Source organism: Branchiostoma belcheri, unplaced genomic scaffold (genome assembly GCF_001625305.1).
Source record: "Branchiostoma belcheri isolate BF01 breed outbred unplaced genomic scaffold, Haploidv18h27 scaffold84, whole genome shotgun sequence".
NCBI classification, from domain to species: domain Eukaryota; kingdom Metazoa; phylum Chordata; class Leptocardii; order Amphioxiformes; family Branchiostomatidae; genus Branchiostoma; species Branchiostoma belcheri.
This window is the reverse complement of record NW_017804509.1, coordinates 1,390,257-1,410,542: the sequence shown is the minus strand read 5'-3', so window position 1 is coordinate 1,410,542 and position 20,286 is coordinate 1,390,257. Positions and strand designations below refer to the sequence as shown.

The following is a 20,286-nucleotide window of genomic DNA, read 5'->3' as shown; positions in this document are numbered from 1 at the left end:
ATTTATCCAAAAACAAGACGGCATTCATTTTTACTTCATGCAGATTCACCTACAGAAATACACTTAGCCTGGGTGCCATCCGATTTGTATAACGGCTACCTCGGGGTAAAAATCGGATGGCACCCAGGCTACACCAGTGTAGTTCGGCGCCGTAAAGAACAGAAAGTAACAGGCCGTTTAGAAGTAGGATTATGTTGTGTAAACTTCGGTGTAAAGACGCCTTACAACAGTATCTGTAACTTGCCGAGATGCTACTTTGTTTTCTTTATTACAATTTTTTACAGCACATTGATACATTACCAGTAAACAAATAAATTCTTGATGTCTAGTACACATGACTTGTAACATCTCATCTCTATTGTACAGGCAAAACCACAATCAAGATGAAGAGGTTGTTGGTTCTTCTGCTGATCCTCCTGAAGGAAACTGATCCGGTCGCAGCCCGAAGCTGCGGTAACATCTGTTCATGGTCATTATGTGCATGGAACTGTTTCAGTTGTGCATGTTGTGACTGCAGCAGGAGAGGCCTCACCAGTGTTCCTCAGGACCTGATGACAAACATCACTCACCTGTACCTGAGTCACAACTCCATCACAACCTTAAGTCAGTCAGACTTCTCCAGGTACAGCAGCCTGGCAGAGTTACACCTTGATCACAACCAGATCTCCGTAATCAACAGCGGAGCGTTCTACATCATGTCCACGGTAACCTACCTGACCCTTAACAATAACCAGTTAACCAGTCTCCGATCTGGCATGTTTGTGGGACTTGAGAGCCTGTGGTTCTTGACCCTTAGCAATAACCAGTTAATCAATCTCCAATCTGGCATGTTTGTGGACCTTGATAATCTGCAGTACCTTTACCTGGATAACAACAGCATCAACAGCATATCAGCTGGGGCATTGGAAAATTTGCGAGCGCTCCAATACATAGGCCTATCTCACAACAACATCAGCACTATCCCCGTTGAGGCCCTATCGACTGCAAATACGTCGCATGCAATGTCAACGCTTTTACTGAACAACAACCAAATGGAGACCCTCCCGTCCGCCGCATATGACCTCCTGTCCTCTTTCTCGAATGTGAACATCAACAACAACCCCTGGCCGTGTGACTGCAGGATGCTTCCCTTTAAGCAAAGGATGAACGGGTCTCTGAGTTTTGAACAGCGAATCACCTGTGCCGGACCTGAACACCTTGCAGGGAACTTACTGTTAGCTGTAGATCCCGAAGATCTGATCTGTGCAGAGACCAGCAGTATTTCTTCCAGTATCGGTTCCACTGGGAGTACTAGTACTGGTACCGGTTCCACTGGGAGTACTAGTACTGGGACCGGTTTCACTGGGAGTACTAGTACTGGGACCGGTTTCACTGGGAGTACTAGTACTGGGACCGGTTCCACTTGGAGTACTAGTACTGGGACCGGTTCCACTGGGAGTACTAGTACTGGGACCGGTTCCACTGGGAGTACCAGTACCGCTCCCGCTCAGTCTTTCTCCTTCTCCGCCTTCCTCACATTTGGCCTTGGCGTGATTGTTGGATCTTTTCTCATCTCAGCCATTTGCCTTCCGACCTGGTGCTTAAAGAAAAGAGTCAAAACGAGCCCTGCCCCTGTCCCGGACCCCAGTGATGTTTCCCGCAACCCAAACGGCGCCGCTGCCGGACCGACCAGCGGCCGTACAGATCAGGGCGCGTCACAAGTAACCGATTTAGAGCAGGACATACTGATGGCGTAGAGAGTCGACCAAGAACATCAGGGACGGTCCCGCCTCCACGCAGCTCTTCTTTTTATTTCATAGTTCACCACAAAACAAGGCTCATGGAAGCCATTCAAAAGTTCCGTGTTACTGTACAGACAGTGAGGACAGATGTTTGGTAAGAGTTACGCGGTTCTGCGGGCTCCACTCCCGCCTATGAAGGACGGAAGTTCTTAGATCACCAACTGATGCTGCCAACAACTATGAACGCATGAAGGAGCATTTATCAATGAGCAAATCTGTCTTCCCGGACTTCCCAAAGGTCTGCATAGTTTGTCAACTTCAAACTGCACCGAGCTTGTAATCCTAGCCTGGGTGCCATCCGATTTGTATAACGGCTACCCCGAAAAATTTTTTGTGGGTAGCCGTATACAAATCGGATGGCACCCAGGCTATTGTAATCCTGTTTGACAATTGCCTTTCATTTTAAAGAAGTGGAAATTAAAATTGAACCCAGAAATGTTTGTGCAGAAAACTTTGTGCAGAAACCAGAAAGGCACTTTTTACAGAATGAAATCTTCCACGATAATATCAGTGGCAAATGTTTAGATGTTGGCGCATTGGCGCACCAAATTTACAGTGTGCTTTTGGCACACATTTTGAAAGACTGGCCGAAGAGGCTTGGTGGGTGTCACTCCACCATACAGAGAGGAAAGTTGTGTAAAGTGCCTTTCACAAGCTCTGACTTTACACGTTTAGATGTGATGTGTTTTAGAGGTGACTTGTATTGGTATTGCTGTGATGTTTGGTGATGTTTAGTGCTACATGGCATGATGTGTTCAGGGTTTTAGCCTGGCTTTGTTTATTGTGTACGAGTTTTAGCAGAATGTTTCACAATACAATCTACAGCTCTGACTTGAGACACTTAGAAGTTGTGATGTGTTCTGGAAGAGAAAATGACTGGCATGGGTATTGCTGTCATGTTTACCCAAGACCCGAAACTGCACGGTACCACTTGTGTTACGTGGAATGATCATGTATTTAGCCAGTATCACTTTGTGTGTAAGATTTTCAAGTAGTTTGTTTGCCAATGGCATCTGCAACTCTGACTTCAGACATTTACAAGATTTGATGTGTTTTATGAGAGAAATTGGCTTGTTGATTATTTGTGTTGTTGTGATGTTTGCTGGAGACTTGAAATTAGAGCCAATTGTTTCACGTGGAAGATGTGTTTACATTGTCTCCTGTACTGTAAAACCAACTGAAATTGCAGTGTGTCAGTATTTTCAAGTGTTTGTTTTAAGACGAAAGTTGCAGCTGTGACTTCAACTTTGGCATCTTTCCTGATTGTTTTGTGTTGTTTTTGTCATGGTTGTCAGGTTGTTTGAGACATTGAAATAAATCTACTTTTGCAATCATCTCGAATTCTGTTGTCATTGTTGTCATGTAGCTTAAAAATCCTCACTGCAATGAGCAGTGGCAAAATAGCTTGAATCGCTAGGGGGCGTCCCTGACACGCACGGATAATCTTATTACAGGTCCGTAGGCAACACTTTTTTCTTAACAAAGATAATCCCCAAGCAGATTACCGGGGCAACTGGTTACGAGCCGGCCAACTGTAGTTTCTTGCCCACAAAGTAATTGGAGAGTAGAACAAAGACGCGTCCATACAATAAATAAATACCTTGTGTTACATGAAAATAATGGCGGAAGTAGCAGGGTTACTTCAAGATCAAGAGGTCAGGGATGTGAATTGTGACTTCTATGAATAGAACCTGCTCAGGTAACTCTCTCTGAATAGACACAGTAGTGTTACGTAACGAGAGAGTAATAATAAACAGTGTACACAAAGACACGCCCGTACTTAATACGTGCTGCGCAGTTACAGGGTTGAGTTCGGGACCACCGGACACAGAAAACTCCAGACGGATTTGTGAACCATATTTTTCGTACAGGCAAAATTCCCGACAAGATGAAAATGATGTTGGTTTTTCTGCTGATCCTCCTGAAGGAAGCTGGCCCGACCGCAGCCTGCAGCAGCAGCTGTTCATCATGGTGTTGGTGCGACAACAGTGGCTTCACCAGTGTTCCTCAGGACCTGCCGACAACCATTACTAGGCTGGACCTGAGTCACAACGCCATCACAACCTTAAGTCAGTCCGACTTCGCCAGGTACAGCAACCTGACAAGGTTATGGCTTTATCACAACCAGATCTCCGTTATCAACAGCGGAGCGTTCTACGGCTTATCCAGCTTAACTGGCCTGTGGCTTAGATATAACCAGTTAACCATTCTCCGATCGGACATGTTTGTGGGACTGGATACCCTTCTGGAACTTAATCTGTACGACAACAACATCCACAGTATCGAGGCAGGAACCTTCAACGCCACCCCACAGCTTCAACAGCTGAACCTTCACAATAACCAGTTAAACAGTCTTCGATCTGACATGTTTGTGGGACTTGAGAGCCTGCGGATACTTTATCTGCATCACAACAACATCCACAGTATCGAGGCAGGAACCTTCAATCTGCCTGGGCTTGAAACCCTTTCCGTTAGCTATAACTGGTTAACCATTCTCCGATCGGACACGTTTGTGGGACTTGATAACCTACGGTATCTTTACCTGGATCAAAACAACATCACCATTTTCCCTGAGTCCCCATCACTTGCAAATATTTCAAACCTAAGGATGAACCACAACCAGATGGAGACACTTTCATCCGCGGCATATGACATCATGTTCTCCATCTCATATGTTAACATTGACAACAACCCCTGGCAGTGTGACTGCAGGATGCTTCCCATCAAGCAAAAGATGACCGGTTTCCGGGACTTTGAAAAACAGATCCGCTGTGCCGGACCTGAACACCTTGAAGGAAAAAGCCTACTGTTAGTTGTAGAGCCCGAAGATCTGAACTGTGAAGAGACCGGTTCTACGGACAGTACCTCTCCTGCTTCTTTCTCCCTCTCCGCCTTCCTCAGCGGTTTTCTTGGCGGGGTTCTTGGATCTTTTCTCATCTTGGTCATTTTCCTTGCAATTTGGTGCATAAAGATGAGAGCCAAAACGCGCCCTGCTCCTGTACCGGACCCCAGTGGTGTTTCCAGCAACCCAAACGGCGCCGCTACCGGCCCGACCAGCGGCCGGCATCACACAGGGCAGGGCGCCTCACCGTCACGGGCAGCACATTCTGATGACGGAGAGAGTCGACCAGGAACATCAGGGACGGTCCCGCCTCCGCGCAGCTTGGATGACGGAGAGAGTCGACCAGGAACATCAGGGACGGTCCCGCCTCCGCGCAGCTTGGATAAGAGTTCCGCGGTTCTGCGGGCTCCACTCCCGCCTATAAAGACAGCGGGACCACGAGGTGATGTCCGGAACGTGCCAGAAGCTGCACATGGTGATGCTGCTGCGAACATCTCCGTCCCTCTCAGCAGGCATTTCATCTATCAGCAAACCTGCCCGTCTGGTCTGCCCAAAGGTCTGCCTGGTTTGTAGACAAACAACAAGCTGATCGAGGAAATCAACAAGAAAACAACCGGACTAAAATCACGATCACTTTACTACACGGGATGAGACTTTGACAACTGCTTTTTAGCAGACTTTAAAAATCGAATCGAGAACAGAATTGTGAAATGTCCAAGCTGTAGGTGAAGTAGAATAGCGAAATGGAATATTCCATGATTATATTTTCATTGCAGTGTGATGTTTGAGTGAGACTTAAGAATTCACTTTACCACGATGTGGAATGATGTGTTTAGCCAGTATTACTTTGTTTACTGCGTGTACGTTTTTTTAGTAGTGAGCTTGTTTCACAACGGAATCTGCAGCTTACACGTTTACATTCGGATTTTGATTTGTTTTGGAAGAGAAACCGTTCCGTATTTGTATTGCTGTGTCATATAGATGTTATATACTGTTTGTTTGAGGACTAAAGTTGCAGCTCTGACTACAAGTTTGGCATCTTTCAAGATCATTTTGTGCGTTGTTGTAGGTTTGAAATAAATCCACTTTTGTGATTGTGTCCTGAATCTGACGCTTCCACCTCCTCTCCCCATTCAAATGGGACAGTCCGGACGGAAAGAATCCTTCCCAGACGCCTCCGCGCGGGAAAAGGTGAGACTTCACCTGGGGACTTCCGGTTTCGCATAACGTTAGAATCAAACTAGATCGGTCTCGCCCTAATGGCAGATACAGAACAGTTTGAGTCGGTTTTTACTAAGGAAGACACTAATATCATCCCAACCCTTGGTGAACCTTCAGTACCGACCACACCAGAGCTCAAGGTATCAGTGGAAGGGGTAGCCAAGCTACTCACAAATTTAAATCCAAATAAAGCAACGGGCCCAGACGGGCTATCACCTAGGCTATTAAAAACTGTAGCTACTCAGGTCTCACCTATATTAACAGTCATTTTCACACAATCCCTAACCACTGGTGATGTGCCTCTAGATTGGAGGTCTGCAAACATCACACCTATCTATAAAAAAGGTGACAAGGCTGCGCCAGCAAACTACCGGCCAGTCTCACTGACGTCTGTTTGTAGTAAAATTTTAGAACATATTGTGCACTGCCATATAATGTCCCATCTTGACAAATACAATATTTTATGCCCGGTACAGCATGGTTTCCGAAAAGGACTTTCGTGTGAGACCCAACTACTAGTAACTACCCATGATCTAGCACATGGTCTTGACCAAAACCTTCAAATTGATGCCGTGGTGCTGGACTTCAGCAAGGCGTTTGATACGGTACCGCATCAACGCCTGCTGAGTAAGCTCCAGTACTACGGCATCAAGGGACACATCTTGTCCTGGCTCAAAGCCTTTCTAACGGAGCGGACACAGACCGTAGTTCTCGACGGCGAATCCTCCAAACCCTCAAGGGTTACGTCCGGTGTGCCTCAGGGCACGGTCTTGGGCCCGCTTCTTTTTCTCCTTTATATAAATGATTTGCCCGACATAGTTAATAGTAACGTACGTCTGTTTGCCGACGACTGTTTGTTATACCGGGTTATTAAGAGCCCGACAGACGCCCAGGGCTTACAGGCCGACCTGGATGCGCTGACCGAGTGGCAGGATCGTTGGCAAATGAATTTTAACCCAGCCAAATGTCATACTATTCACATTACACGCAAACGTAGACCACTTGTTACGCAGTATAGTCTTTGCTCGGTAAATCTTACGACTGTAAAATCGTACCCTTACTTGGGAGTTCACATCTCCAACGACATGCGTTGGGATGCTCACATTGCTCACGCTACTGGTAAGGCAAACAGGACCTTGGGAGTTATCCGGCGTAACTTATACCATTGCACATCGCAAGTCAAAAACACTTGCTATAAAGCCCTGGTACGCCCTCAACTCGAGTACTGCGCCTCAGTGTGGGACCCCTACACAGCTGGTGGGGTGCAGGCAGTTGAGCGCGTACAACGCAGGGCAGCCCGGATGGTCATGAATGACTACGCCCGCACCAGTAGTGTGACCGAAATGTTGCAAAAACTCCAATGGCCCACTCTTGCAAACAGAAGAAGAGAGGCACGTCTGACTACAATGTTCAAAATAACTCACGGTCACATGCACATACCCTCTGAACAATATCTTATTCCTGCACAGCGGCGCACCAGAGGTAGCCACGCCTTTAAATACAATATTATTCCTGCAACGAAAGACTGTTTCAAATTCTCATTTTTCCCACGCTCGATACGAGAGTGGAACAGTTTACCTGCCCAGGCCGTACAGGCACAATCTGTGGAGGCCTTTCGGGCCTCTCTACTGTAAGGTCCACGCACTCCCCCCCCCCCTCAGCGATACCCCTTACGGGGTTGTTAGAGGAAGAAGAAGAAGAAGAAGAAGAAGATAGTAGAGGACGACATCACAACCAGAGTAGGGCCAGATCCATAGAACATGTACGGAACAGTGAGCTACTAGTACTACTATAAATTTCAGGTGGGGCATTCGGAGCTAAGACCGAAGGTGAAAGGTTGAAGGTTTCTACGCAAGTTCAGACGAACACAGCCGATCGCGATGTCCTTTCCCTGCGTGTCTGTACCGGTACCGAGGACAACGCAGACCTGACTACTGACTGAACCGGTGGGTGCGTCTAACGTCGAAACACCACGTTACACCATCGTCGAACAACTTGTAACCTTGACTATATTTCAGAGGCTACACAAATACCACAACAGGGAGGGAGGGCGGTAGCTATATATAGGGGGGAGCGAAGATTCTTCATCAGGTAATTCTGCTGCCGACCACCAAACGTACCTGTGTTTTCCTTATATAGTGACCGACGCCTTCCAGCATTCTCACAAGGTACAACAGGGGCGCTTCATGTTTTTGCTGTTGGGCAGGTGAAACTCAGAGTTTGTTTTTCTATTGTTTTTAGTCACTTGATACGATCTGGTATTTTCATTTGTTTTGTACATATGTCACAGTCTCCAAAGGCAAACACTATCAGGTGACAGTCGCCTGTTTTCACTGGCAGGAACTGTCACGTATTGATCAGAGATTGTATTAGCACAGCATGATATCAAACTTATTTCAGACAACTTGTCGAACTACTTAAAAGTTATTAGATAAAAAACATCAAACTTAATTGATTTGCAATTGCCTAGTGTGATGGCACTAAATTTAATTAAACGCTTCTAGCTTTTATAAATGATTCTACATATTTCTTATATATAAATAAGTAAAATATCTGATACAATACCAGGCCCCAGATGGGTCAAATATGAATAGCTATTGTTTCAGATTTCATTAGATACCAAAATAAAAAAAAATAAAAAAGGTGTAATTAAGTGTAATGTGTACATTATATATCAGTTACTTATAAGATTGTATTACCTCTCTACTGTACAGGTAACACGTAAAACATGTACAAGATGTACACGATAAGAATGGTGTTGGTTTTTTTGCTGATCCTCCTGGCGGAAGCTGGCCCGACCGCAGCCTGCAGCAGCAGCTGTTCATCGCGTTGTTACTGCTATAGTAGAGGCCTCACCAGTGTTCCCCAGGACCTGCCAACAAACGTTACTGAGCTTTACTTGCACTACAACGTCATCACAACCTTAAACCAGTCCGACTTCTCCAGGCACAGCACACTGACAACATTACAACTTCAATACAACCAGATCTCCCTAATCAACAGCGGAGCGTTCTACAACCTAACCAGGTTAACTCACTTGTATCTTTACAATAACCGGTTAACCAGTCTCCGATCTGACATGTTTGTGGGACTTGATAGCCTTCAGATACTTTATCTGTATCACAACAACATCCACAGTATCGAGGCAGGAACCTTCAACGCCACCCCGCAACTCCGCGAGCTTCAACTTCAGTACAACAACATCAGCAACATCGCAGCTGGCGCACTTGCAACTCTATCCCGGCTTCAATGGTTGTACCTATCGCACAACCGTATCAACAAGTTCCCTACTGAAGCCTTGTCAGATCTGCATCTGAGTTCAGGGTTTCACACCCTTAGAATGGACTCCAACCAAATGGCGACGCTACCTTCCGTGGCATACGATATTCTTGCCTCCGTCCCATCCGTACACATTAACAACAACCCCTGGCAGTGTGACTGCAGGATGCTTCCCTTTAAGCTAAGGATGAACGGTGACCATCCATTTGATAACCAGATCACCTGTGTCGGTCCTGCTAACCTGCGAGGAAAAAACTTACTGTCGGGTGTAAATGCTGACGATCTGATCTGTGAGGATACGACATCAGCTTTAACTCCCTCAGCTGTTGTTGAGATGGAAACTTCAACATCAGTGGTATCAACATCTTCCGCAACAGCAACCCAAACAACTACCCAAACATCTAACCATACATCTAACCAAACAACTACGGGTGACGCTTACTTTACTTCAGGAATAGCAAACAGCTATGCAAGCACTTCTCTCTGCTCCTACACTCATCTAGTCCTCATCAGCGGGTTTCTGGGGGCGTTGATCGGAGGTCTGCTCACCTCGACCGTTTTTCTCGCAGTTTGGTGCCACCGCAGGAGGAGAGAAAGTGCGAGCACATCTGTACCTGGCCCGACTGTTGCCTACAGCAACACTGAGTCCCAGACGTGCACGGCTGTTACTATGACAACCAGCGTGTCACGTGCGGAAGAGTATGATGACGTAACAACCAGTGCGTCACGTAAAGAATGTATGATGACGTAGCTAATGGACTGAATCGCTACCTTCGATGGAAATGAGCCCATTGTGTATTTTCTTGCAGTTAGGCACAAGCAAACGAGATCAACAGTTACTAAAGCACTGTTTATTTTGTAGTGTAGGAAATACATCAATTCAAACATCACTTCAAAGTGTATTTATTTGAAACCCTCCAGAAAACATGACAACAATTCAAATTATTTTTTGTACAGTAGGAAGGTTTCAAATCTTTAGTCATAATTATAGCTTCCATCGTGACATTAACACCAATGTACAGTACTGGCTGTTTTACAGCACAGGAAAACTTAAACACCTGATAACGTACGTTTGTTTACCACTAGCACTCAAGCAAACATCAAAGCAATAGAAAATGCAACTCAATTTTTTCTCGAAAGATACTAAAGCTTGTTGCCAGCTGGAGTCACAGTTGCAAACGTCGTAGTTCTTCCACACAGTGTACATGTATAATGTCGTAGGTCTGTTTTAAAGTCTCACGCAAACATCACAACTTTGCATACACATTTCCAGTTTTTCTCAAATGATACAACGTACAGTCTGTAACAAGTCGAAATCATAACTGCAGTTATGCTGATCATGATGACAACAGTTTGAACTTTCCAGTCCTAGAGCAAGACAATTCCATTCTATTTGAACAGTGAGTAGTTATATTTTGATGGCTATTTTGCTGATGACCAAACTCGAGTATCATCCCCACATGCAGGTGCATTAACCTTCTGGTTACCAGTCTAACTATCACCTGTTCCATCTATGGGAGGAAGGGAAGGGCGCACCAGCCTGTAACCGATGTCAAGGTCACAAGGTTCCGGGTCAAGGGCACGCTCTACGTCATCAGACTCTGCTGCACCTGTTCCCGTGACGTCATGACCGTCCCTGGTTGTGACCTGTGGTGTGTCTGGGGCAGGGACAGGACTGGTTTTTCTCTTTCTCTTTCTATACCAGATGACAAGGAAAACGGCCAAAGTCATAAGGATTCCGACGGCCACGCCCAGAAAACCGCTGATCAGATGAAGCGATTCAATGAGAGGTGTCTCCTCACAGATAAGGTTCTCAGGATTTGCTTCAAGTAAGCGTTTCCCTGTAAGGTTAGCAGGTCCGGCACAGGTGATCTGGTACTCAAAGGAATAAGACCCGTTCATTTTTTGCTTGAAGGGAAGCATCAGACAGTCACACTGCCAGGGGTTGTTGCTGATGTCAACATATGAGATGGAGGCCAGAATGTCGTATGCTGTTGACGGGAGGGTGGTCATTTGGTTGTGGTGCATCGTTATGGTTAAAATATTTACAAGTGATAAGGCCTCAGGGAAAATGTTGATGCTGTTGTGATCCAGGTAAAGATACCGCAAGTTATCAAGTCCTTCAAACACGTCAGATCGGAGACTGGTTAACCGGTTACCACTAAGGTCCAGGGTATATAACCTGGTTAAGCTGTAGAACGCTCTGCTGTTGATTACGGAGATCTGGTTGTATTGAAGATCTAATTCTCTGAGACTGCTGTAGCTGGAGAAGTCGGACTGACTTAAGGTTGTGATGACGTTGTAACCCAAGTAAAGCTCGATGGTGTATGTAGGCAGTTCCTGAGGAACACTGGTGAGTCCTATGTTGCTGCATGGACACCACCATGAACAGCTGTTACAGAACGCTCCGGGGGCGACGGTGGCTGCGCCGCCTGCTCCTAAAGTATACAGTGGTACTGTAGCATTGGTTTGTGCAGTTGACCTCGGGATAATCAGCAGAAGATTAAGAACCAACAGCATCCTCATCTTGTGGCTACCTATTAGAGAGAAAGTAGATGAGGGTTCAGTCCGGCAACACATATATAATGCTAACAAGTTCCATCCTAGATTTTGTACCATGAGAAATTCGATTTGTTCGCCGACTACATTTTACCTAATCTTAAAAGGTCAAGACCATTGAATGTTGTATCAAACAGTTTTGCTCTCTTTGAATAAGAAATATGAGATCTGTACCTTGGCATCGAGTGAAAACTTCAATGTTGATTAAACGATGTTAAACGAATAGTTTGCCCATTTAGTTTTTAGCAGGCATTAATATCAAACAAACGTCGTTGTACCAAGTGACATATACATTGATTTAGGCAGTTCCTTTGTGATAAGAGCTTGTTAAGTTCGTATTTCAATGCCATTTATCAATGCGAAGCAAACAAAGGGTCACTCTTTTCATCGTATGAACAAAGACACGATCCGAATTTTTCAAACAACCTGTGAGCCTTGCAAATAGGTAAAATAGCATCTGTTGTTTCGCCTAGTAATTATACACAGCTTTACATGGAATCAAAGGAACAGCGCTGAAAACTCGCACACATCAGTTTACTTTTTTTATTAAGCAACATAGAAACTTACTCTATCAGCTTGATAATCATAGCCACACCACTGACAAAGAAAGGTACATGCATTCAGTTTAGTTGTTTACAGTCCTCCGATTCTGGTCAGTCAATAAAGGGGATATTTTCTGTCCTTGTTCTTCTACAGTTCAACTTTCCACTCTGCATTAGCCAGCAATACTGCAAAGTTTTAATGATGACGATCGAGACAGCCCAAATCACCTGAGGCCATCTCCATTCGAACTGTGAACACACATCCAACGCAGACGATAACGGCTACCTGATGCTGTGCAAACTCTGTAAACGGTAAGTATGTATATAGAAAGGTGAAGAAGCTAATTCTTGTCACTTGCAACGTTTTCTTTATCAAAAATATAAAATTGCCTCAAATGCCGATTGTTCAGAGAAGATGATCAGCCATGTCCTAGTCTTTATCCTAACAATAACAGACATCCTTCTATGACTTATTTACAAAAGGCACCACTTACGAGTGTTTTGCTTAGTGAGTTGAACCTTCTTCCTGCTGCCTCCGTCCCCGTAAACAATAAAAACCCGGCACCAAACAAAGGCGTCCGTAGCTGAGAGAGGGTTAAGGTTGGCCCAACAGAATCTTCACTTGTCAGATTTAAACTGTTCCCAGGAAACTCCAAGTTGTCTGCCGCAGGTCTTGTCTAGGTCTGTCTCTGACTCCCCCGGAACAAATCCCGGTGTAACTACGCAGCAGGTTGTGTTGTGTTGTAGCGACCTAAGTTGTTTAATTCTCGTTTATTTACCCTGTTTGTTGACCATGTATTGTTGTAGCTCCTGAGTTAAATACCCATTTATCAGTCCTGCTTGTTGGTACGTCTTCGTACAGACCATGTTTACCTACCTCCCAAGGCTGCAATAATACCGAGCTCATTATCAAAAATTTATTGAATGTATCGTAGGGAAAATGGTAGATCATGTATTGTTTAAATTCAGTCCTGCTTTTTGGTATGCCTTGTTTATGCTTTTGCCTTTCTCCACCGCCTGCATTTACGGCAAAACTGCTATTTAAGATACTATTTATCTACTTAGCTGTTGGGCTTGTCTTATTGTAGCACCTGACTTAAAAATCTATTTTTTGCCTTGCTTGTTGGCACATCTTTGATGTTTGCCTACCTTCCATGGCTGCAATTACGGCAAGCCTACTATTCAACATACGTTGAATATATCGTAGGTTAAATCTCCATTTATTTACTTTAGTTGTTGGTCCTGTATTGTTGTAGCTTCTGGGTTAAATATACATTTATCTGATTATTTGTTGGTACGCCTTGATGCAGTCGATGTTTGCCAACCTCCTCCGCCTGCAATTTATTCCAAACCTGCTATTCAAAGTACACTGAGATTGTTTGATACCAGTGTCCTTCACCCTAAGGAAGTGAAGTCTTGTTTTGTCTATGGGCCTACCTGCATTGATATGTTTCTGCCATTACCAATACACGCATTGGAGCATGATCACACGCCTTGAGGGCTACTTACGTGATCTGTTGAATGGTCACATCGCATTATGAGTAGGAGGGTGAAGTTTGCCAGCTTTGATTTCTTTCTAAGAGAACTTAATACCGGATAAACATCACACAGTTCCCGTCTGTTCCGCCAGGCGGCGCAAAAGTAAGACATTCCTCGTGGCAACCTGGTCATGTTACCGGTACCTAACCCAGAAGGTATGCGTGCAGAATAAAGATATTTATATTTGTTTTATGAATACCTATTCAACTAAAGATTACTACAGATGCTAAAACTCGGGAGAAATAAACAGATTTAGACATAATGACACAAAAGTGGATTTATTTCAATATTTCAAACAGACAACATGACAACAATGGCAGCGACACACAAAACAATCTGGAAAGATGCCCAAGTTGTAGTCCTAGCTGCTACTTTCGTCCTAAAACAAACACCTGAAAACGGTAACACACAGTGCAGCATTGGTTGCTTTACATCATTCTAAAACAATTCAAATACATCATTCCACCTCACACAAGTGATTCTAGTTTTAAGTCTCCAACAAACATCACAGTAATACATAAAACACATCAAATCATGCAAAGTGAGATTTGCAGATTACATTGTTAAACAAACTGCTAAAATATTTTACAAGGAGTGAACAAAGTAATACATGCTAAATACATATATCATTACACATCATCGCAAGTGAATTCTAAAGTCACACGTAAACATCACAACAAATAAAACACAATTCGGTTTATATATAGCTGCAGACTCAATCATGGTAGTAAAAGATGAAAGTAAAACTGTGTGAACGTTTCGGTCTTGTCAATATCGTAGAAAATCCCATTTTGCATGAAGTCCAAGGCATATTCTGGTTTCACCTGTAGCTTGGATATTTGTCAATTTTGCACTGCGCTCCTATTTCAATGTCTGCTGCGGTTCTTAAGGGATCGCGAGCCCGGTCCGATTTCTTGTTTCCTTGTGATTTCCTCAGCTTGTTGTTTGTCTACAGACCAGGCAGACCTTTGGGCAGACCAGACGGGCAGGTTTGCTGATAGATGAAATGCCTGCTGAGAGGGACGGAGATGTCCGCAGCAGCGTCACCATGTGCAGCTTCTGGCACGTTCCGGACATCACCTCGTGGTCCCGCTGTCTTTATAGGCGGGAGTGGAGCCCGCAGAACCGCGTAACTCTTATCCAGGCCGCGCGGAGGCGGGACCGTCCCTGATGTTCCTGGTCGACTCTCTCCGTCATCAGAATGTGCTGCCCGTGACGGTGAGGCGCCCTGCCCTGTGTGATGCCGGCCGCCGGTCGGGCCGGTAGCGGCGCCGTTTGGGTTGCTCGAAACATCACTGGGGTCCGGTACAGGGGCAGGGCTCGTTTTGGCTCTTCGCTTCTTGCACCAAATCACAACAAACAGGGCTGAGGTGAGAACGGCTCCAATGACGACGCCTAGAAAACCGGCGAGGAAGACTTGTGAGAAGTGGACGCAACCAGTTGCTTGGTCAGTTGTTACGGTAGTTGGTTGGGTAGTTGGCTGGATGGTCGGTCGGGTTATTGCTTTGGTAGCTGGTTGGGTAGTTGGTTGGGTAGTTGGTTGGGCCACTTGGGTAGTTGGTTGGGTAGTTGTTTGGGTAGTTGGTTGGGTAGTTGGTTGGGTAGTTGGTCGGGTAGTTGGTTGGTTTGTTGGTTGGATAGGTGGTTGGTTTGTTGGTTGGGTAGTTGGTTGGGTAGTTGGTTGGGTACTTGGTTGGGTAGTTGGCTGGGTAGTTGGTTGGGAGGTTGGTTGGGTAGTTGGTTGGGTAGTTGGCAGGGTAGTTGGTTGGGTAGCTGGTTGGGTAGTTGGTTGGGTAGCTAGTTGGGTAGTTGGTTGGGTAGTTGGCAGGGTAGTTGGTTGAGTAGCTAGTTGGGTAGTTGGTTGGGTAGCTAGTTGGGTAGTTTGTTTGGTAGCTAGTTGGGTAGTTGATTGGGTAGCTAGTTGGGTCGTTGGTTGGGTAGCTAGTTGGGTAGTTGGTTGGGTAGCTAGTTGGGTAGTTGGTTGGGTAGTTGGTTGGGTAGTTGGTTGGGTAGTTGGTTGGGTAGCTAGTTGGGTAGTTAGCTGGGTAGTTGGTTGGGTAGTTGGTTGGGTAGTTGGTTGGGTAGGTGCTTGGTTTGTTGGTTGGGTAGTTGGTTGGGTAGATAGTTGGGTAGTTGGTTGGGTAGTTAGCTGGGTAGTTGGTTGGGTAGTTGGTTGGGTAGTTGGTTGGGTAGCTGGTTGGGTAGCTAGTTGGGTAGCTAGATGAACAACCGATGAGGTGGTGGAGGAAAGTTCTGTTGTTGTCTCTTCACAGATCAAATCGTCCGGATTGACGTCCCGTAGTAAACTTTTCCATGCAAGGTTAGGTGGTCCGGCACAGGTGATCTCGCTCTCAAAGGGATAAGACCCGTTCATCTTTTGCTTAAAGGGAAGCATCCTGCAGTCACACTGCCAGGGGTTGCTGTAAATGAAAACACGTGAGACAGAGGCCAGTACGTCATACGCCATCGCTGGTAGCGTGTCCATTTGATTACTATACAGCCAAAAGTCTGACAGCCGTGGAATGTTCAAATTTGATAAGAGGTCAGAAGGGAAAGTGTTGATGCGGTTGTCATTTAGGAAGAGCGTTTCCAGCTGAGGCAGATTTATAAATGTGCCAGCCGCGATGCTGCTGATGTTGTTATAGTGAAGTTGAAGCGTGCGGAGCTGCGGGGTGGCGTTGAAGGTTCCGGGTTCGATACTGCGGATGTTGTTGATAATTAGTGATAGAGAATGCAGGTTATCCAGTCCTACAAACATGTCAGATCGAAGAGTTGTAAACTTGTTAGCGCTAAGGGTCAGTGTGTCCAGCTGAGGCAGATTTGAAAAAATGCCAGCTGGGATGGTGCTGATGTCGTTGCCGCCAATTATAAGCCAGTAGAGGTTCGGGGTGGCATTGAAGGTTCCTGCCTCGATACTGTGGATGTTGTTGTCATCCAGATAAATCCTTTCCAGGCTATTAAGTCCCACAAACATGTCAGATCGGAGTCGGTTTAACTGGTTATAGTTAAGGTCCAATGACGTAAGCCTGTGCAGATTTACAAACGTACCAGCGGCGATGTTGCTGATGTTGTTGTTCGGAAGGCTAATCCCGAGGAGCTGCGGGGTGTTACTGAAGGTTCCGGCCTCGATACTGTGGATGTTATTGTTGGACAGGTAAATGTACCACAAGCGCTGAAGTCCCACAAACATGTCATCTTGGATGGTTGTTAACTTGTTATCATGAAGGTTCAGGCTTGTTAACCTGGCTAAGCTGGAGAACGCCCCAATGTTGATTACGGAGATCTGATTTGAATTAAGATCTAACCTTGTCAGTCTGCTGTACCTGGAGAAGTCGTACTGACTTAGGGTTGTGATGTTATTGCCCTCCAAACCAAGCCTAGTGATGGTTGTCGGCAGGTCCTGAGGAACACTGCTGAGGCCTCTGTAGCTGCAGTCACACCATGATGAACAGCTGCAGTTGTGGGCTGTGGTAGGTTCAGTTGTTGTCTCTTCACAGCGCAGATCGTCAGGATTGACGTCCTGTAGTAAGCTTTTCCATGCAAGGTTAGGTGGTCCAGCACATGTGATCTGGCTCTCAAAGGGATAAGACCCGTTCATTCTTAGCTTAAAGGGAAGCATCCTGCAGTCACACTGCCAGGGGTTGTTCCTAATGTCAACTGTTGAGACAGAAGTCAGTTTGTCATACGCCATGGCTGGTAGCGTCTCCATTCGATTACTATACAGCCAAAGGCGTGATAGCCGTGGAATGTTCAAATTGGATAAGAGGTCAGAAGGGAAAGTGTTGATGCGGTTGTCAGAAAGGTAGAGCGTTTCCAGCTGAGGCAGATTTATAAATGTGCCAGCCGCGATGGTGCTGATGTTGTTGTAGTGAAGTTGAAGCGTGCGGAGTTGCGGTGTTGAATTGAAGGCTCCTGCCTCGATACTGTGGATGTTACTGCGAATTAGTGATAGAGAATGCAAGTTATCCAGTCCTACAAACATGTCAGATCTGAGACTGGTTATCTTGTTACCACCAAGGTCCAGCGAGTCCAGCTGGTGCAGATTTACAAAAGTACCAGCTGGGATGGTGCTGATGTCGTTGCTACCAATTATAAGCCAGTTGAGTTGAGGTGTGGCATTGAAGGCTCCCGCCTCGATACTGTGGATGTTATTGCCATGCAGGTGAATGCTCTCCAGGTTATCAAGTCCTACCAACATGTCAGATCGGAGCCTGGTTAACTGGTTATATTGAAGTTTCAAAATAGTAAGGCTGGGCAGATTTACAAACGTGCCAGTTGCGATGGTGCTGATGTTGTTGTTTTCGAGCATAAGCCAGTTGAGTTGCGGTGTAGCATTGAAGGTCCCTGCGTCAATACTGTGGATGTTGTTGCGGTACAAATAAAGTACCCCCAAATTATTAAGTCCCCAAAACATGTCAGCTTGGATGGTTGTTAACTGGTTATCGCTAAGGCCCAGGAAAGTTAACCTTGCTAAGTTGTAGAACGCTCCGCTGTTGATTGTGCAGATCTGGTTGTTCTGAAGATATAATCTTTCCAGACTGGTGTACCTGGAGAAGTCGGACTGACTTAAGGTTGTGATTGCGTTATTCTCCAAGTCCAGCCTAGTGATGGTTGTCGGCAGGTCCTGAGGAACACTGGTGAGGCCTCTGTTGCTGCAGTCACAGACTGATGAACAGCTGCTGCTGCAGGCTGCGGTCGGGCCAGCTTCCTTCAGGAGGATCAGCAGCAGAACCAACAACCATTTCATCTTGTTGTGACGTAGTTGTCCCTGTACAATTGTTAAAAAGTCTATATCATGTACATGTACTAATTATCAACACACTACATTGCACCAAAACTTGATTTGGAGCCGCCTATATTGTTCTAAATGCTACATTAAGTAAAGTTACTTTTCTAAATTAATAATACTCTTACTATAGGTAAATTGCATATTTTTAATACCAGCACATTTCAAGATACCGCTATATGTACTGGTCATACACATTTTGGAGCTACATCCTAGTATCATCTGTAAAATCAAATGTTGTCTGAATGATGCATCAAATCAGTTTAGCTATTTGTCTAAATCCGATATGGCAGACTGCCTCGTATTTGTGTGGCGTCGAGATCCCATCCCTACTACTATAGCTGTACAAGGCGCCTCTAACATAGACCTTAGATTTTGGCAGGTGCGTTGTGATAAGCAAACAGTTGTAAACCTCAATGTAGTGATTGGTTTATTGAAAAGAGCAAAGAACATATCAGACTTGCAGTAAAAACTGAATTGTGCTGATATTTACAACTTATAGGATTATACAATACTAGTAGATATAAAAGGGCAACTTACACTTGTAATATACAAAATTTATAAAAACCGTCGTCGTCATATTATTATAGCAATATAATTAAAACAATATAATTTCTCACGAATATAAAATCACTACTGTCGTTCTACATTAAAATAGCTGAAAGTCTTGAAGTTTAAAAGTTAGTCTGGTACGAGCGCTAAGGATATGTACAATTGGCGGTAAGAATTCGAATTGACACAATAAACAATCAACAGTACTGAGATTAGGGTCCAGCCCGATTAAAAATGCAGTTAAGAAGCTTGTAGTCCCACCAGGAGTTTTGCTAGTGCAGGGATCGCGCTGGTTGTGTAGCGCTTAGTGCCCTTGGCCTGGCAGTAATGGAGAGAGTTCCTTAGCGATCTACCGTGTAGTTGTCCTTTAGTCGATGGCAGCCAGGAGCGGAAACGTGACGATTGTCTGATTTTAGTTGCAAAGTTAAGGCATAGGTCGTGTCTACGATCAGACAAAGTTTGTAGGTTCAGGGTCTGCAGGGCGTCCATGTATGTAGTGTAGTGACGGCCAAGCATAATCCTACAGGCCCGTTTTTGAACCCGTTCAAGCCGGTTGACTTGTCTGATGTTAAGGGCAGCATTCCAGACGGGTACCGCGTAATCAAGGAGTGGCCGAACGTATCCGCAGTAGATAGCACAGAGGTCGTCTGGTGGGAGACTAGCCCGCCGCAGTCTACAGAGGAAAAATAGGCGTCTGCTTCCCTTGGACACCATACTGTCAACTTGAGAGTCCCATCCAAGATCCGACTGAATCTGAATACCAAGTAGTCGTGCTTGCTTCACCACACTAAGCGTCTGGCCTCCTAGCGTTAGGACTGGGTCAGGGGGAGGAGTTTTCATGAAACAGATTTGCAGTACTTTACACTTTTGGGGGTTTAGAAGCATATGGTTTCTGTCCGACCATTCGTCTAGGTTGTTCAAGTCATTTTGTAGGGATGAAGGTGAGCATATCGGTCGGTTTTCGCCCAAGTTGAGGTCGTCGACATACTTCCAATATTCACTGTTTGGTGTTCCAGCATCATTAATCATCGCCAAGAAGATCAGGGGTCCTAGCAAAGTTCCCTGTGCCACCCCACAGGTAAGTGGTTCCCTGTCCGACAGGACCTGCTGGTACCTGCTGGTAACGGACTCGTTGTGTACGGTGCGAGATAAAACTACAGACCCAGGAAACGAGTGAAGGTCGTG

At 45.3% G+C, this 20,286-nt stretch overlaps 5 protein-coding genes across 5 annotated transcripts; 3 read left to right on the top strand and 2 right to left on the bottom strand.

The window, feature by feature from the left end:
• Window positions 1-383: 383 nt before the first annotated feature.
• LOC109486923 (SLIT and NTRK-like protein 4) lies at window positions 384-1,736 on the top strand. The gene is made up of 3 exons (XM_019790830.1): window positions 384-805; window positions 878-1,299; window positions 1,558-1,736. The coding sequence occupies exons 1-3, from the start codon at window positions 384-386 to the stop codon at window positions 1,734-1,736; spliced, it is 1,023 nt and encodes a 340-aa protein (XP_019646389.1).
• A 1,872-nt stretch (window positions 1,737-3,608) lies between these two features.
• On the top strand, window positions 3,609-5,196 carry LOC109486922 (SLIT and NTRK-like protein 2). Its single transcript, XM_019790829.1, has 2 exons — window positions 3,609-4,104; window positions 4,318-5,196. Exons 1-2 carry the CDS (start codon window positions 3,670-3,672, stop codon window positions 5,194-5,196), a joined length of 1,314 nt encoding a protein of 437 aa, XP_019646388.1. The 5' UTR covers window positions 3,609-3,669.
• Window positions 5,197-8,572: 3,376 nt separating this feature from the next.
• LOC109486921 (slit homolog 2 protein-like) lies at window positions 8,573-9,874 on the top strand. The gene is made up of 3 exons (XM_019790828.1): window positions 8,573-9,096; window positions 9,163-9,476; window positions 9,609-9,874. Exons 1-3 carry the CDS (start codon window positions 8,573-8,575, stop codon window positions 9,872-9,874), a joined length of 1,104 nt encoding a protein of 367 aa, XP_019646387.1.
• Window positions 9,875-10,614: 740 nt separating this feature from the next.
• Window positions 10,615-11,864, bottom strand: LOC109486920 (leucine-rich repeat-containing protein 70-like). Its single transcript, XM_019790827.1, has 3 exons — window positions 11,857-11,864; window positions 11,060-11,491; window positions 10,615-10,885 (listed from the first exon to the last, which is right to left on the bottom strand). Exons 1-3 carry the CDS (start codon window positions 11,862-11,864, stop codon window positions 10,615-10,617), a joined length of 711 nt encoding a protein of 236 aa, XP_019646386.1.
• A 2,848-nt stretch (window positions 11,865-14,712) lies between these two features.
• Window positions 14,713-18,510, bottom strand: LOC109486919 (slit homolog 2 protein-like). The gene is made up of 7 exons (XM_019790826.1): window positions 18,230-18,510; window positions 17,561-18,013; window positions 16,976-17,482; window positions 16,335-16,552; window positions 16,025-16,256; window positions 15,223-15,980; window positions 14,713-15,128 (listed from the first exon to the last, which is right to left on the bottom strand). The coding sequence occupies exons 1-7, from the start codon at window positions 18,508-18,510 to the stop codon at window positions 14,713-14,715; spliced, it is 2,865 nt and encodes a 954-aa protein (XP_019646385.1).
• Between the last annotated feature and the right edge of the window lie 1,776 nt (window positions 18,511-20,286).

Excerpts from the sequence above, each read along its gene's own strand:
- LOC109486923 (XM_019790830.1), top strand. The coding sequence starts at position 384 with ATGAAGAGGTTGTTGGTTCTTCTGCTGATCCTCCTGAAGGAAACTGAT. Across the intron at positions 806-877 it reads TTGACCCTTAGCAATAACCA|CATCAACAGCATATCAGCTG; the intron begins GTTAATCAATCT and ends GGATAACAACAG. Across the intron at positions 1,300-1,557 it reads CACTGGGAGTACTAGTACTG|CCATTTGCCTTCCGACCTGG; the intron begins GTACCGGTTCCA and ends TTCTCATCTCAG.
- LOC109486922 (XM_019790829.1), top strand. The coding sequence starts at position 3,670 with ATGAAAATGATGTTGGTTTTTCTGCTGATCCTCCTGAAGGAAGCTGGC. Across the intron at positions 4,105-4,317 it reads CCACCCCACAGCTTCAACAG|CTTTACCTGGATCAAAACAA; the intron begins CTGAACCTTCAC and ends AACCTACGGTAT.
- LOC109486921 (XM_019790828.1), top strand. The coding sequence starts at position 8,573 with ATGTACAAGATGTACACGATAAGAATGGTGTTGGTTTTTTTGCTGATC. Across the intron at positions 9,097-9,162 it reads ACTCTATCCCGGCTTCAATG|TTCAGGGTTTCACACCCTTA; the intron begins GTTGTACCTATC and ends TCTGCATCTGAG. Across the intron at positions 9,477-9,608 it reads GATGGAAACTTCAACATCAG|GCTCCTACACTCATCTAGTC; the intron begins TGGTATCAACAT and ends GCACTTCTCTCT.
- LOC109486920 (XM_019790827.1), bottom strand. Across the intron at positions 10,886-11,059 it reads ATCAGCAACAACCCCTGGCA|CGGTTTTCTGGGCGTGGCCG; the intron begins GTGTGACTGTCT and ends TCATCTGATCAG.
- LOC109486919 (XM_019790826.1), bottom strand. The coding sequence starts at position 18,510 with ATGAAATGGTTGTTGGTTCTGCTGCTGATCCTCCTGAAGGAAGCTGGC. Across the intron at positions 18,014-18,229 it reads GCGTTCTACAACTTAGCAAG|CCTTACTATTTTGAAACTTC; the intron begins GTTAACTTTCCT and ends AAATCTGCCCAG. Across the intron at positions 16,257-16,334 it reads GGAAACGCTCTTCCTAAATG|GTAATCAAATGGACACGCTA; the intron begins ACAACCGCATCA and ends TTTGGCTGTATA.